The sequence below is a fragment of the Triplophysa dalaica genome, chromosome 19, assembly GCF_015846415.1.
Source record: "Triplophysa dalaica isolate WHDGS20190420 chromosome 19, ASM1584641v1, whole genome shotgun sequence".
NCBI classification, from domain to species: Eukaryota; Metazoa; Chordata; class Actinopteri; order Cypriniformes; family Nemacheilidae; genus Triplophysa; species Triplophysa dalaica.
Genome location: NC_079560.1, coordinates 4,092,722 through 4,109,939, shown reverse-complemented (window position 1 = coordinate 4,109,939; position 17,218 = coordinate 4,092,722). Strand labels below are relative to the sequence as shown.

The 17,218-nt window shown below is 36.5% G+C and overlaps 1 protein-coding gene across 3 annotated transcripts in view; it reads left to right on the top strand.

The window, feature by feature from the left end:
- Positions 1-6,148: 6,148 nt before the first annotated feature.
- Positions 6,149-17,218, top strand: part of nedd4l (NEDD4 like E3 ubiquitin protein ligase) — a 57,038-nt gene continuing 45,968 nt past the window's right edge. For all 3 annotated transcript variants that reach the window (XM_056730484.1, XM_056730483.1, XM_056730482.1), the window contains exons 1-2: positions 6,149-6,494; positions 15,778-15,851. In XM_056730484.1, the coding sequence (XP_056586462.1) occupies positions 6,450-6,494; positions 15,778-15,851 (119 nt within the window). In that variant the 5' untranslated portion in view covers positions 6,149-6,449. The remainder of the gene's footprint in view (positions 6,495-15,777; positions 15,852-17,218) is intronic.

The following is a 17,218-nucleotide window of genomic DNA, read 5'->3' as shown; positions in this document are numbered from 1 at the left end:
GCCAATGGGTGCTGCTCCTCTCCTGACTAACCGGTCTGTCTTTGAGAGGGCGTGACGTCAGCCGCTCAGGTCCTCCTCGGCCCCGCCCACTCCGCGCTCATCCGCTGTGTACTCCGTTTAATCCGGTACTGATGCTGTGATTCTGCATTTGTTTCTAACAATACATTTTATGTTTTTGTGAATGAATTTATCTAGAAAAAAATCTGTTATCATAATTTTAGCTGTAAATAAATCAATTCATACGATCAATGTAATGAAGATAGATTTTATGCAAAAGGTTGACCTCTCAATTTACAGTGTAATCTTACATTATCTAGAAAAACGTGATAAACAGAGAACACACACACAAACAGTATTGATAGATATTTTCCTTTATATATTTTTTGAATATAGACAGACAGACAGACAGACAGGAAAAGTGTCCTTTCAGTAATTTATGACCATCCAAACACATGGCTGCATGCTCCCGATTAAACATTGTAAAACCAGTTCCTATAATGCGCCATCTAGATATTGAGTGCTTTGTTTGCTTTTCGGTATGTCTCATTGAGAAGGTTATAAATTGAAGAGTTACTAGGACACAGAGGAACTTCCCCATTTGACATTGCAATTCTGTACAGTGTTCCTGATGGTCGTGGAAAAACACAGCATCAGGATGTGAACTTGACTTGGTCAATTACAGGTAAAAGTAATTACAGGTATGCCCAGTTTCTTATTTTCAGAAATAGCTTAATTGTACGAAAAAATCGACACATACAGTAGTACGACCTTGAATAGGAAGGAGAGACATGCAAATGCTTAAAGATACAAAATGCTTCAAACAAATAATAAGGTACAACCAGACTAATGCTTAAAAATGGAGAAAAGATCTACACAAAAGCTCAAGCGCGATCAAATTGCAGGATGAATCACAGCTTTCTGCACACATTACAATTTGACCTTTATAATTGTTATACCAATTTTGTAGAGGGCAAATTTATTTACATTTATCTTATTAACCTACAGTAATAGCTGTAAAGCTATTTGGAGATTTGCACAGAAATCTGCACAGAAAGTAATGATTTGCATGGACATTTTCTCAGAGTTCAGTGATTCGTGAGCAATTCCATTTCCTAAAAGGAATCTAACATCCAATAAAGGCATTAAGTGTAATCTAAAATGTGTCATCTGAAAGAGTTGCACTTTTGAAATGATAAAACCGCATCCATTAGGCCAGGATAATAGTATCTGTGGTTTAGAGTATTCGCATGTTACTGTACGAGTGGATGAGAGAACATGCTCAATTAAATTGTAAAGCAAAGAGCAAATTAACAGTAAAAAGCAAGCCATTAAAGTTATCACCTCGACTGTTCTATGAACTCAAAATAAATCTATCCTTAATGAATTCTGTGGATTTATGATTCAATTTAAAGAGTACATACCTACATACCAAAGGTCCTATTTGGTTTATGGAGTGTCCAACAACAAGTGTATGTACATATAATGTGTAAAAACTTTTATTTCGTAATAATAGGCAGTTTTTCTTACTTCACTTATTGAATGACTCTCAAATGATTCGTTCCGCGATTCATCTGTCTAATCCCCTCCTTTCCGCTAGCCTAGTCTGATGTGATTGGTCAGATGATCTAGTCTGCTGTGATTGGTCTACCGTGAATGAGCCTCACGATCTACAGTATTTGGGGGAGTAGAGTGAAGTATTCGCGGTCAGTCCAGGCAAAATGTAGGCGGGGACTATATGTAGTGATGTAAATCCGTGGCTGTTAGCGAATCGGAATAAGGACGACTCGTTTGCGTGATTCAGAGTCGACTCCTTTTTTTCCATGCCAATAACATCATTATTCATTCACCTTCGGATTTACAACTTTGCAGACTGCTTAATTTAAAACACGGCAACAATACAGACTGCGTGAAATTTAATTTTCATGATCTTATGTTATGTATTGTTCAATCTGATTTCACAGTATTGCATTTCAGAAAATGAACCACAATGTGTAAAAAATTACTTTTCCCAATAAAGAAACTAAACAGAGAGCCATCTCACTTAGAGAATCTGTATTTAAGTCAAAAGTACTGACACAAAGCACCTACATTTCTTTACCTTTTTAAATAACGTATGACATTTTCCATGCCCCATGGTCAAGGGGCATGATTCAGCCCCATGTGTTGAAGCATTTAGCCCACAAGGAAGTCTTAGATCAAACAAGGTCAGTGATTCGCCTTGGAGGATATGCACTTCACAAAGGTTCAAAAAAAGTCTGTGAATGACCTTTAAACTAACCTGACGATTAATATTTATTTGGTCAGCTGAAAGACTTGGTCAGTACATGTGGAGATGAAAGGAGCTCTCAAAACATATTCATAAGCCATTAAATAAAGTCATAAAGGACAGTCATAAAGTGCATTTTTATTGGTGTGAAGGTCAGAAGTTTCTTCACATGACCACTGAACGCTATATACACTCTCATGGAAGTTTTTTATTAGACAGCCATTTGCTGAAGAATTTAGGTTTTTAGTGCTGTGTTATAATAGACGTGCTATAATAAACAAACATATGCATGTATGTACAGGCCCACAATACATCGGCTAACCATGCTTTTAGTGTGCAACAAGTCATGTAGATAAGAAAGAGTCTGATGAATGAAGTACGAAAGAAAAAAAGAGGAGTGGTTGTGCGTTTATTATTCTTAAATGCTGACTGTTCTGATTCAGTGTCTTTTACACAGGCTCAATTCCCTCCCTGTCTCTTTTCAGATCCGGTCTACTAATCTTTGAGATTGAGCTGTCATTATGACCAGAGTGGGTCAACTTCACGTCAGGATCACGCCAGCTGTTCAACACTGAATGAATGCAACATTACCATGTGCTGTTTTTCAATGAAACTTGATGAACTAAGACATTTCATTACAGTTACAGAACAGAACAATTTGTTAGACTTTCCATTGGCCTTGTTTGGCTTGACTATCCTTTGATAACCATTTACAGGTATGTCTGCATTTTCTATAGTATGATTTTCTTGCCCTGCGAATGACACTATACTTTCTCATGCATGGTATAACCAACGCAATCTCACTGCAAAAACGTAACTATTTTACGAAGTGGCTAATTTTTGCTAATTCGGATGAATTTCAACCATCTCATTTGTACAGCATGCTTTGCTTTAGGGGCGGGGTTAGAGGTGTGGCTTCACTCTTGGATTTTTCTAGTTATCCCAAATTTTTGTGCTATTCACAGCGAATTTTATACAAATTTTAAAATAGTTACGAATTTCCATGATATCAGGTTGGTATAACTAATCCTCAGGATTTTACAGTGTGTGCAAACGTGCACTGAAAAAATCCCTCAAAAAAGTAAAATGTTCTGTGAGCTGGGAGTGTAAAATAAAAAACTATTTTTTTTCTCATAAAATTATACAGTTTCCATGTTATTCTTGTAAATTTTCAGCCTTTTTCTGTGCTTTGACGGTTTTTACCGTATTTCCAAAATGAAATGTAAACAAATCTGTAAAAAACAACAACAATACAAATTCTGTTTTATGCATTGTGGGCAATATTGAATCCAACCATTAGCACGTTGCCCTAGCAATGAACCTTGACCCTTCTGCTTTTGGATTATTGATGTCAGGGGTCAGGGTTAGGTTTGTGTGGGCCTACGACGAAGAGTTTAAGATAACCGAGTGTATAAAACAAATATTAAATGCACTCCTCTCCCAACATGCATGCCTCTTTGGAGCTTCCCAACCCAGTACACCTGGGGAGATTTCTGCCCTGAAAACCTTCAGTAAACAGCACTTCCACAGGGGTGAGGAGGGAGCATGCAGAGGAGATCTTGTACTCCCTCCTACAACTCGCTGGATGTGTTTTAGCATTACGTAATTCCACCATCTGGAACTAGGGATGGTTTAAAACATGACAATTGTTATTAAGGAAAAGAATGGCGTTTGAGCTTGGTCTAATATTGACATGATGTCAAAGGGTCACCTAAGCCAACAAGCCTAAGTAATCCATTACATTATGAGTAATCAGTAGCTTGACGTTGACGAGAGATTACTCACGTCTGATATGTTCAATATTGTCACTGTCACCACATTCCCAAACGCCTACTTATAGTAATGAATAAACCCAGGCTGAAAATGTAAGTCTTAATAGGCTAGGTCACCCAATTCGGTCATCACTGATCTATGCATATTAAACTAAACATCTCAATTTGAGTTCCAGAGGAGAGAAACCACACATTTTAGAATGAAAATCGTGGGTGATTTCTTTCATGTGTCTACAGATTAAGCAGATATTTGATTTCATTGATATTACACGAGATTAAAAAATCATCTACGGAAATGATCTGATATAAAGCCCTCAAAATATGAGACTAAACTGGGTCAAGGGATATTTTTAGTGGCAATATGAGGACACCTGCTGGTATACAGTTATTTCTAAAGTTTGCTTAAAAATTAACCTAATTAATATACATTTTTGGTTCATGCGTTTATTCAAAATTGATTTTTAGCAATACCCTATCCATAACCATGTATAATGCTAACACCTGTACATAATTGTATAGAAAAATGAGAAAAAAAATCACTGCACTGCAGAAAACTGTGGCCAGTATTGACAAAATTATATTAGACTGCTTAAATGTTATTCTGTGCCAAAATATAAAACCTTAACATTCCCAGAAACCAATTCTGTAATCGACATTTAGTGATTCCACAACAAGAACCAACCACAGAAAATCCCAGAATGTCATCATTTTAAATACTCTGACACACTTGAAAATGGTTGGAGATTGTGACTCACTGTTTGTTTTGCCACATTACAATTATATTAAATTACACACACTGTTAGATCAAATCCTGTTATTATGCAACTCATTTCTTTGCTCTGTGAGATAAAGAAAGAACATAAATATGCTGGAAGTAAATTCATTTCCCCTGTCACAATGATGTTGTCTAAGCATTGTATATTGGTCTAGATAAGTCATTCCTCATCCTGGTGTTTTTTCAGTTCCTCATATTTTATGATGATTTCATGGCTTGTCCCTTTAGGATTCTTGGACTTCTAGTTGCTGGAGTTACAACTCTTTCAGAAAAACTAAATCAATTTACTAAAACAAATGCAATTAAGATTGTATTAGTTTAAGCATTTTCTATTTTAGTGTTGTGTCAGAATGTTTTAGAATGTTTTCTTTGCCATTGGTTGAACACTACTTGATTACAATAACAAGATAAATGTGTTTTTGAATACCCATTCGTGGGAATTAATGTTGAATAAAATCCTTAAAATCTTTAAAAGTGAGGACTATATTATGCTGATTAGCACAAGTAGAAAGAATACATATAGTAGGTCTACTGTGTAACAAACTAGTATTAGCTGCATTTCGAAAAACAGATTTTCAAAACCAGGTTTTACAAAAGCAATTAAGGTTATTAAAAATAATATGTTATTCACAGTGTTGGGTGTAACTAGTTACAAAGTAATGCGTTACTGTAATTTAATTACTTTTCTCTAGTAAAAGTAAAGTAAGGAATTACTCTTATTCTTTCTGTTATTTAATAACAGTTACTCCTGATGTTATTGAACTAAATAATGTGTAATATATACAATATTGACATCAAAATTCAAAGTGTAAACTTTAAAAATGCTTTACTTTTTTCAGAGTAATTTATCCAACACTGGTAATTCAGAACCGTAAATTGTGATCGTTTTTAATCTGTTGACCACCCCTTTACTGTCACCCTGAAAAATCAAGAACAAAAAGAATCATAAGGTGAACACACTTTTAAAACAGTAGGGGGTGCTACAGTACCGCTATGGGAGTCTCGTTTTCAAGTTCAAGACTCAAATAGCGTTTTACAGGAATCCAAGTTCAAATTTTAACCTTATGTTTGTATTTAAGCGTTTACATATTCATATCATATTCATACAAATTACGTACAAATATACAGATATACGAACAAAACATTTTGGTCAAGCTCCTAAGGTTCCATATATTTGGATCCAGGAAATTACCCATCCCTGATTACTCCAAAAGTGCAATAGCTTTCCCCGGCCTTTACACCGCACCGATTGGTTGTTTTGACATTCCCGGAATTCCACACTACTCTTTGATTGGACAAACGAGCTGCCACTCATTTCCGCGGGGAGGGTTTCGGAGCCTGGGAGGAAGTGAATGATTCGCGTTTGCACTTGACGGGAGTCATATTGTTGGGGATATTACGCGTGTATTCACCGAATTTGTGCCGTTAAATGAGATTAAACGGGAGGACGTACATCTCTTGCGCATCGTCTCGCGATATGGTTTAAAAGGATATTCATTTTTGACCACATACTTCGGTGTATAGGATCAAGTTGTATTCGCAGGAGGCTGGGAGAGGATACACTTTGCTATTGTTCCAGCTTTTACACGAGTGTGTGCATTTTGCGTATGTGTGTGTTAAATTGCCATTTGGCTTTATGGCTACGAATTACGAACCCATTTATGGACTCTCAGAAGATGAAGTAAGTGTCTTTGTTTTCGGTACATGTTGTGTTTAGATTATACACTACACATGCCGCCCAGCAGATTGTTATGTTTATCATTTTTAATAACATGGTTTCATTTTTGTGAGGTTGACATTGTGTGATGAACACATTTTAATAAGCAGACCTAAGTAGATTTGTGAGTGTTAGATACCAGTACTGGCATCCCACAGGCATCCCACATTTCCTATAACGTGTTGGATTTACAGTTTTAGGGGATGTAAAGGTGTCATCACAACTACAGGTTTCACTGTCTTTCTATTATTGTCATATAAGAGTCAAGATTCAGGTGATGTCAGTCTATATCTGCTGGTTTATGATTGACAGCTCACCTGGCACATGTCGGGGTGTCCCATTCTGCACTCACACGTGAGATGCTATTATACTTGAAAGTGGCACTAGAATTGACTGATTAATTCACGTCTCTATTGCTATTATAGAAACTACTGCATACTGAGGTTTATTTAGTGACAACAACGCAATAGTTTATCAGATATTGTCTTTACCAGACACGTGGTACAAATCCAACATAAGGGGAAGATCATCCCAGTGCTTGTTTATAATAAGGACGTTTAGATATATGTTACAGAACAGTTTCACGGATCACCAAGCAAACACAACACCATGTTGTTGATCATAACAGGACCCTTGTGTATCCACAGCAAATTCACATCAACTGTCATGAGATCATGGGAACCACCTTTGAAAACAGGTGCTTGTCCCAGGTTCAGATAGAGCTATAATTATACATTTAGGTGTTATCTTTTATCTGCGTTAAATCTGTGTTTCAATTCTTTATGATATTGGTGAAGACTTTGAAGGAAACACATTTTTCATAGGTGTATTTTAGTGGCGTGATCCAAAGTAGAGACCTGAGTCATGTTCAAAGTACAAGTTGGCAATATTTTGGACGTTTTTATGACGATATCAAATCAACGGGCTTTCTAGCAGTTTCTAGAGGGATGTGGCTTGGCGAGCAGTGCTTTTCAAGTTCTTACGTGAAAGGTACTGAAGCACAAATCCTGAAAGAAATGTACGAACAGTTAATTAATAATTTGTGTTTTTGAAAGGCGTCTTTATATATTTAACGTGCGTGTAAATGTTATACGTCAAGAAACGTACTTGACACTCCAAGATTAACTTTAGGACATTTTCCTTGAGGAACGCTTATGACAATTTGCACAGAAGTGTATACTTCAAAAGAATATTCATCAAATCATGTTATAGTAATTAATAGGCTTACATTTGCCTTAAGCCCAAAACTGTGCCCCCTTGGTATATTATCAAAAGTGGTAGCACCAAAATGTATGACTATAGAGACAAGATTGATAGTATTTTCAAGGTAAGATAATTTTTTTCAATGGTGTTTTTCACCGCATTTTACTTTCCCTCCAAAATTCCAAAGTCGTGTTGTCACCCCGTCCCAAGACACAGAACACATACACACCAGACACAGCGGGCACACATCTCTTCAAATAGCTCACTTCATTAGTATTCGTTGAGCATCTATCAAGTTGGCTGGGACCCAGAACTGTCGGTGGCTCTGTGTACCACACAACATTTTCTTAGTCTTTTGGGACCCCATCACTTGGTTCTCTTTTTTTCTGAGCTTGAGAATGTTCTTCCACCATTGTAGTCCTCTGTTCCCATGTCACTGTCGGTACGCAGGACTGACAATATCTCCCTCAACAACAGTCTATTACTAACCAATATCTGTCTATGTCTTGTGTCTCTCCCTTGCTTACTCCAAGTTTAATTCTCCTAGTAGCATGGCTTTGTAAACTAATGGTACTGTTGATCGTGCTGAGAAAATGTTTATATGCTCTCCTACTTCTAAGTCGCTTTGGATAAAAGCGTCTGCCAAATGAATTAATGTAAATAAATGTAACAACAGTCTAGTAGTTCAGATCATCATTGATGGAAGTCTTTTGGAGTTTAAGTCGTCTTGTTAAAGGACCAGTGTGTAATTCTTGGGGGGGATCTATATACAGAAATGCAATATTATATAATCTTGACTTTAACATTTTTAATTAGAGGTGTATAAAGACCGTACATAATGAAGTGTTATGTTTTTATTACATTAGAATGACCTATTTCTGTCTAAATACAACATGACCCTTGCATTTTGTTTCTACGGTAGCTCTAAACGGACAAACTGCTCTTCAGAGCGCGTTTCATAAATACGTTAGAAAGAAGCGGAAATGTGAAGACATCTAAGTCCTTTGTCAGCCCCCGTAGTGCTTCGAAAGGGGTGGAGTGAGATATTTGTTGCAATTTGCAACCTCACCGCTAGATGCTGCTAGATTTTATACACTGGGCCTTAAAGTAGAGCTTATAATCATGTTAACTATGTTTAAATCCTTGTTGTGCAAGCACAGTTGAGCTTGTGCAGAGGCAGCAGCTTTTGCCAGAGGGGAACTGAAATCCCCTGGTTGGGCCTGGGTTCCCCTGAGTTTTTTTTTCTCGATGGGAGTTTTGGGTTCCTCACCACCGTTTGCATATCTGCCTGGCCGGGGGGGCTGCTTTAGAATTCATACTTGTATTCAATGTGTCTCATGTACAGCTGCTTTGTAACAATGAAAATTGTAAAAAGCGCTATATAAATAAAGTTGAGTTGAGTTAAATCTATAAGGTTATCATAGAGATACTGTTGGATTAGATACATCAAATTGGTGTCCGTATTAACTTGTTTGGATGTTTGTTTATCATCTTCAATATGATACAGATAATAGCAGGTCTTGTTTGTTCCAATTCCCATAAGCGTTTTCTGCGCTTTAAGTTTGCATATCAGTCACCAGCCATAACACAACAACATAAAATGTTGTCCAATATTAATAATTTTGTCGCTGCATACATGGCATTAATGTTAATTTATCTGTTTCTAATATCTTTGTGTCGGCACCTTAATGTGATGATTTGGCCATTAGGTAGGTTTGCATCGGTCAGTTTTTTGCATGCATAAAGGAATGCAAATGCTTACTCGATTACCTGCTCACACCCAATATCATGAGTTTGGAATGTGATACAGCTACACTCTGTAGCATCTTCATTAACATACTTGAACTTTAGTTACAGCCTAATCCTCCATGAGCCGGCTATCATTGCTTGTTGAAGTACCGACTGTATTTAAAAAGGTTGAAGACATAAATCCATTTCAGGCAAAATGTACCATTACTGTGTCAAATATAAAAGTATTAGCTTTTAGACTTTCTCTTGGAGTTTTATACATTAATAAGCAGGGTGCAGACTATCTCATTAACCTGTAATGCCAGTTTCAATCATACCTTTCCACATTCTTCGATTTATAGGGCTTCCAGTGTCTGGATTGCCTTACTATAATATGTAATCTCTTGTTGTTTTGTTCACCCCAAAATAAAATTTCTGTCACTAGGACACCCTCATTTCATTCAATACCTGTGCATGACTCCTCTGTGAAACTCTTTCTTCTCTGTTTCTTGTCCATGCAATGTAAGTCAATGTAAGTCAATGTTGCTTGGTTACCAACAGTCTTCAAAATATTTTTGTGTCCTGCAGAAGAAATACCTACAGGTTTGTCATGATTTGAGCGGGGTAATAAATAATGAAAGAGTTTTCAATTTTGGGTGAACTATCCCTTTAAAGTGAATGATGTTGTTAAAGCATTTGCTTGGTCTTGTGCCAGTACTTCAATTTAGGAATTCCTCTTTAGAGCCTATTGAGTTCTTAGGCCCTGTCGACACGAACACGGGTATTTTCAAAACTGCAGTTTTATCTATGCGGTTTGGCCGTTTCGTCCACACTCAACGCAGTACTCGGTCTCTTAAACTGAACTTTTTTGAAAACTCCTGTCAGGGTGAAGATTTTTAGAAACTCAGTATCTCTGGAGATTTGGCATATGACGTTTGAATTCCAGGCTTTTGATTGGCTAACACGGCTTTATGGTTAGGGTTATATCCCCACCTGTTGGTTTGGCATGCATTTGACAGGACTATGTAGCGTGATTTTGCATTTTCGTGTGGATGCGGGTTTTAAAAAAATAGGATTGGAAAAACGCAGTTTATGAAATTGCCTGTGTACGTGTGGACTATGCCTTAGTCAGCGTAACATTTTGGTTTCACATTTTATGCAGGTGATATTAGATTGCACCAGTTTGTTTTCATCAGTTTTACCAAGCACAAAACAGACATGCTTTGTTCGTGTTCTTCGGGAATGTGGCACCTCTTTGGCAACAATAGTGTTAAATGGAATTTTTAGAATTTGGAATTCAGGGCATGGAATGTTGTAGTCTGTATTAGAAGCTACAAGAATGTTGTGCATTCTATTTAAAAGTGAGAGACACTTTGGGAAAACCGTCTCTAGTTAAGCATTCCAAACACGACAACACGGTTACAAAGGTTTAGGGGAGGTATGTGCAAGATCTGTGCTGCCCATGCCCCCCAAAACTTGCTTCTCTTAGTTAGAAGCCTATATGTTTGACAGCAAACGGCCTCTATGAAACAAACTGGGATAAAGTTTGCTGTTTAATGGCATCGTGCTTTGAGATAATCTAACTCCCCTGTTCATTGTTAACTCATTCCTGAGATTGAACTTGAAACTTGTGTTAGAAGATCAGTTACTTGAGGTTCATTAAGCGTTCACATTTGGTCCGCATTCCCTTGAAATTGAGTCATGATAGACTTGAACAACTAAGTTGTCCTTCTGTATCTGTAGCGCAATTGGTGCGGGGAGAGTCACAAAGTGTTATAGACTTAGTTTGCAAGCGGCACTAATTTAAATATACTTGGATACGATTGCTGAACATCTTGAATGATGATCAAATGTTGTGATCGCTATTGTTAATGGCCCGCTGGGCAGAATGTTCATTTCACAGTCGCCTAATTCTCTCTGTGCTGTTTCATTTCCTGTTGGTTGCAGTGCAATTTAACTTTCCTTAAGGGACACTTAAAGATATTGCAAATTGAGCATGATGACATAGACACAGGCAAGGCAGACTTTAGCTCTGTTGAAAACGGATGACATGTCATGTGTCATAAAGGAGACCGGTATGGAAATGCATCCTCTGAGCTTTTGAAAAGCTGTTGTTTAGCATTCAAATGATGTTACTGCTAACTGTAGCTTGAATACATCAATACAAATGCTTTTGTTAAGCCAGGTTAAAAAACGATGAGTGTGTAACGTGAGATGTGCATTGTGAATCACATTCATAGGAAGATCTGACCATATATTATGTCATATCGCCTTTGTTTAAATAAGGACTTTTTTAAATTGGTGTTGCAATGATTAATTATATTTAAATATATTTAAATTATGTATTTACTTATATATATGTATATTTATACATTATATTATTGTTTTATATATATATTACACTTATTTTGTCTTGGTAATTTGCTTGCCGCAAGTGCGTGACGATGTGTGACTAATGTTTGGTTGTTGTTTATGCTACTATGTTTGCAAATATTAAATTTGAGCTTAAAGATAAATCAAAACATGTATTGGTATTTTAACGAATCGCAAACACTCGCCTATTGTAATTATTATATTTTAAATGTAAAATGAAATTGTAATTTTACATTGTAGTATTAATAGCTGATGATTGATTTATGAGCATCAGTTATTGTTTAGGAAAAAATATAAATATTTATCCTAAATAAATTAAATTATGAAATGCAACTAATGAAATATATTTCTTATTTTAGAATTTTTTAAAAGGTCCAATGTGAATTTTTTTGGAGGATCTGCAGACAGAAGTGCCATATAGTATGCGTAACTATGTCTTGAGAGGTGTATAAAGACCTTACATAATGAAACATTGTTTTTATTTTTATTTTTATTAGAATGAGCTATTTCTATCAGCATACATTTCCCATTGCATGGAATTCACCATGTTGTGGTATCCCTATATGTTATCTCTCCTATAGCAAGAAGCGAAAACGTGACAACATCTTAGTCATGTGTCAGCCACCCTAATGCTTTGAAAGGAACGGTTGAGGGGAGGAACGAGCGTTAATTGGAACTCGAAACCTCTCTGCTAGATGCTGCTACCTTTCATAAACTGGACCTTTAAATCATATTTAAGTGGATATCTTGTTGCTGGAAATTGAAATTGACCTCCACTCCAGAGACCCTGGCAAAGCATGGTTTCCCAATTCAGAACTAACACGATGATGTATGACTTGGAAATACCAAACCTGTCACAGAACTTATCGCTGGTCCTAATTATCCAGCCTGACGGCCACAACCTGAGTAATACTTTCCTTCCATTTTATGTGGAAGCCCTGTTGCTCTGAGACATCACATTATATCAGTCAAGCATGTTAATAGCGTTGCAGAAAATTCATTTTAATTTATAAATAGAGTTGATGAACGCAGCTGGTATCCCCTTTGTTGAGGTAGTACAGTACACTTGATTTTGATTGGATGAGTCCTTTACTGATGTTTACAGTAAACATCTCCATAGAGTTTGATGGGAGTATTGTATCCTTGTGGTTGAAGAGGAATAAGGAATAAATAACCCAAAAATGAAAATTCATTACTTACCGTCATGCCATCTCAAGTTGATCTCTTCCTTTCTTCTGAATTTTATCTTTATACAATTATTATAAAGCCACTGGAGTCATCTGGATAATTTAGATATGTACTTTTTGGATCTTTATGTTGTGACACATATACAGTATGGAGTAATTGATATTTTTATTTAAAAAATCACTATACAATAAGTCATACATTTGGGACTTGGGATCGCATGAGATAAACTTCATTTTTCAGGTGGACCATTCCATTAAAATCAATGAAGTCTTCAGTTTTAAAGTTTTTTTGGCTTTTAGTCAATGTCCAACATTTTTGTGGGTGACAAAAGAGTGTGATTTTATCGCACACAATAACAGTTATACAGCCATTAAAGGGTTAGCAATGTCCTTAAATAGTCTTTTACGTTCGTCCACTGGAGGCAGTTCCCTGTGTCCTCTTCTGCTCCCTCAACACAGGCCCTGGCCTCCATCAGCATTACTGATGAGTTATTATCATCTCGGATAGTGGACCAAACCCAACCGTTACCTCTGCCTGACCAATTTATCTCCCTGACTGTCTGGAGTGTGTAAAGTAGGCAATTTTATAGATTGGGTTAGAATGAAGAGCGGAAACACTCTTGCTTGGCATTTTCTCCTCAAGTGTTTGCTGCTGGAGATCTTTAAGCCTTTAGACCCTGAATTTTATGTGTCAAGGTTTTTTTTATGAATTAGTATCGTTTTGTATAAATATAATTCACAACAAATAATATTAACCATAGCCGAAGAGAGAATTGGATTCTTAAGAAAGTTTGTTTGTTAAGGGCTGTCAAAAGATTAATCGCATCCAGAATAAAGGTTTGTGTACAAAATATGTACTGTGCGTATTCATTTTGACCTTATAATCACTGTATGTAGCCTATATTTCGATGTATATTTATATATACAAATATTTACAATTATTTATAAATGTTTATTCAATTTTATATATATATGCATAAAGTGTCATGCTCATTACACATACTATGTGTATAAATATTACACATATTTATGTAAACCCAACATTTATTTTGGATGCGGTTAATCGAGATTATTCGTCTGACAGCCATCATTTTCATTGAAAATACATGAAGAATGCGCAAGACAACTATAAAGAGCCACACCTATGGAAGATAATGCAGTTCTTATAAGCTCATGTTCTCAGTCCTTTCACAGTAAATGCACAAGCCCTTTAAATATGGATTGGCCTGACCTAAAACCATTTCAGTTGTTCATTCTTGGATTGGAATGTATTGCCATGTTGCGGAAACCTCTATTTTCTTTAATTTACATTTTAAAACTCTATACCAATCATCCTTGGTGTTAACAGGCCTCAAAGTTTTTAAGTAATTCAAGACTTTCAGCTGATTTAATTTGTTCTGAAGTTAACTATACTACTCGTATAAAACTAAGTTTCAGCCTAGAATCTATGTGGATGTTGTTGGTAGAACAAGGGATGTTACTGTACCGGTTACATTATTTCTCATAGGAGTGAATGGAGTTTCTGCTGTTTTTCAGTTTAAACAGGGTGTATTTTGTACAGGTGTGTCATAACATGTTTTGGTGATTGTTGTGAGAACAGAGAAACTTCTTGGCAGCGATGAAGGATTGTGGGGCGAAGGCAGAGTTTTGCCTTCAAATGCAAGTGGTTGCTTTTCTTAATATACTTTTACCGGAGCTCATGTTGTACTAAAATAATCAGGTCAGAAACGGAATTAATGCAAAGGGTTTGCCGTTTACTTGTATCTTCCAGTAATGCAGAATCACAGACAAATATAGAAGAGCAATTTCAGACACGCAGGAAGCAGAAGTGGGTAAAAGTGGTGCGAGAGGGCCTTCCTCACCCTCTTGTTGCCCTCGGCAGTGGGTCATTTTCAGAGAGGGTGAATAATATGTTCATTGTGCAAACGTGAAGGGAGTGAATCACTATTGAATGCGAAAGAGCTGATGTTGTGGGCATGACATGCTTATACAGAGTGGGAAATATCTGCTGGAAGTTTATTTGTGGGTTGCCAAACTAAGAGTGCAAAACAGTTCATACGCGTGTCGCTCAAGCGCTTTGATTTCTTGAGCCAGAGTTTATTTGAGAGATGGAGTAGTTATGCAACAGAACCAAAGTTTATCTTACAAAATTAATCAAATTCCTATTTCGTGCTCAAACCATATTCTCATTGCATTATGCATGCTCATGCATGGATTGTATTATAATAAAATTGCTATAGAATTATATGATTTTACATGGTTTTTGGCATCAACAACAAAAGATTACAAATTGATGAGCAAGTTTATTTTGGTATGTAGATTTAAATGGTTGCTTGCATTTTACTATTTGTAGTTTTTTCACGCTTACTTTCTGAGACATAATCAGAACAACAAACCTACAACTTATTTTTGGATTACAACCCACTAGTTAAGAATCGATAATAACTCTTTACATTATTCATCCCTAAGACAAAAGAAAAATATGGATTGCTGAAAGGTATGGTGAAGTCCCCGTAGAAACTTTGTCTCAGATGCTATTATAACATTGAAACAGTTCTCTGTGTCCAGTTATAAACACACAAGCTTTCTTGGCTGTAGTTTCCTCTTCCTCTTAAATCGTCCTTTTTTAATCCTCTAGTCTAGTGGATGGATAAAGTGAAGTGAGGATACAATCAGGATGCTCGGGATCTTAAATTTAGGCCACGAAATTTATTCCATTGATTTATTCACAATGGTGTGTATATTGTGTTTTGCAGAATGAATCTCGCGTTCTTCGTGTCAAGGTCATTGCTGGCATGGATCTGGCGAAGAAGGACATCATTGGTGCCAGGTAAGGAAGAACTACAGGAGGTTTCCAGATAGATGGTGCTGTACAGCACCTGTTCAATCCGTTTCTTCATTTATAAGCTAATGTGTGTGTGTACATGTGTGTTTCTTTAGTCGTGTGTTGGGCCAACTATAGGCTGAACTCTGGGGACCGCTCTTATTTTCGGTTTAGACAATAGACTTATCCAAACAAAAGATCTGTTTGCCTCAGGAAAGCCGCACAAAGACAAATTCTTCGCTGATGTTTTTTTGTGCAATGTTGCATGTTTTATTTGTTTAACTTTGAAGTTTTCAAGTCTAAAAGTCAAAGGTCAGAGAGGGCATCAAACGGCAAAAATCTTCGTCATGCAAATCTGTCATGCACTTAATCTGTGATGCCGGAGGGGTTTAGAGATGTTTGCATAAGTATGCATATGTCAGTCAAGGCTCTTTAAGTTTACATCTTATTTGAGAGGCCACAATATAATCAGCCAAGTTTGAACTTGCGTTGTCATGGTACAGAAACAGTAACCCGTAGATCAAATAAATCACATGAAGTTGAAAAAACAAAACGATAGAAACAAAGGTAGGAATTAGGTAAACTGCTGTTGAACAGTCTTCAGTTATGGGGATTGAAAAGGTTAATAGTGCATTTTGTCTCTAATGTCGTTGATAAAACTCTTAAATTACATCTTGATAATAAACGGTGTGTACATTAAGGCAGAAAAAGACTGACCTGGTAGACTCTTATATAGTACTTCATATAATCTGAGATTTTGTATTAGGATAGATTTAGTAAAAAAAAGTACATCCGACATCTCCTTTGTGTTCCTCAGTTACTAAATGTTAATGTTTGGATGTCATATACGTAATACGATTTATATGATATAACACAAAAGCACTCAAATGGCCACATTGATTTCCTGTTATCCGTATCCGCCATTTAAAAACGTATAGATCACTATTCTGCATAAGTCGCTTTGGATAAAAGCATCTGCCTAATGCATAATTGTAAATCTCTCATTTTAAAGCTACGTTTGGTTATTATACTGCACAGTTTAATGAATCACAGAAGAATAAGTAATCTTGTAAAGAGGGGGGCTTGTCAATGCGTTACTGTTTTTGTTTAGTTACATCTGCATCTTGTAAGGGGCTCCCGGCAGGTATATTAACCTTTGATACGAAACCATTTAAAGCTTAACTATTGACACCTAGTAACAAATCTCTCTGAGCGATTGAACTTCAACTTCAAAGTGGAGGTGTCTCGAGTTTGGCTGTTTGTAACATGTAATGATTATACCCTCTTAGATAAACACGGCCTTATCAGCTGTTGCCCTTTTCTCTCTGTAATAGGTCTGTATTTGTTTTCGCTGCTCAACTGAGCAATACGTT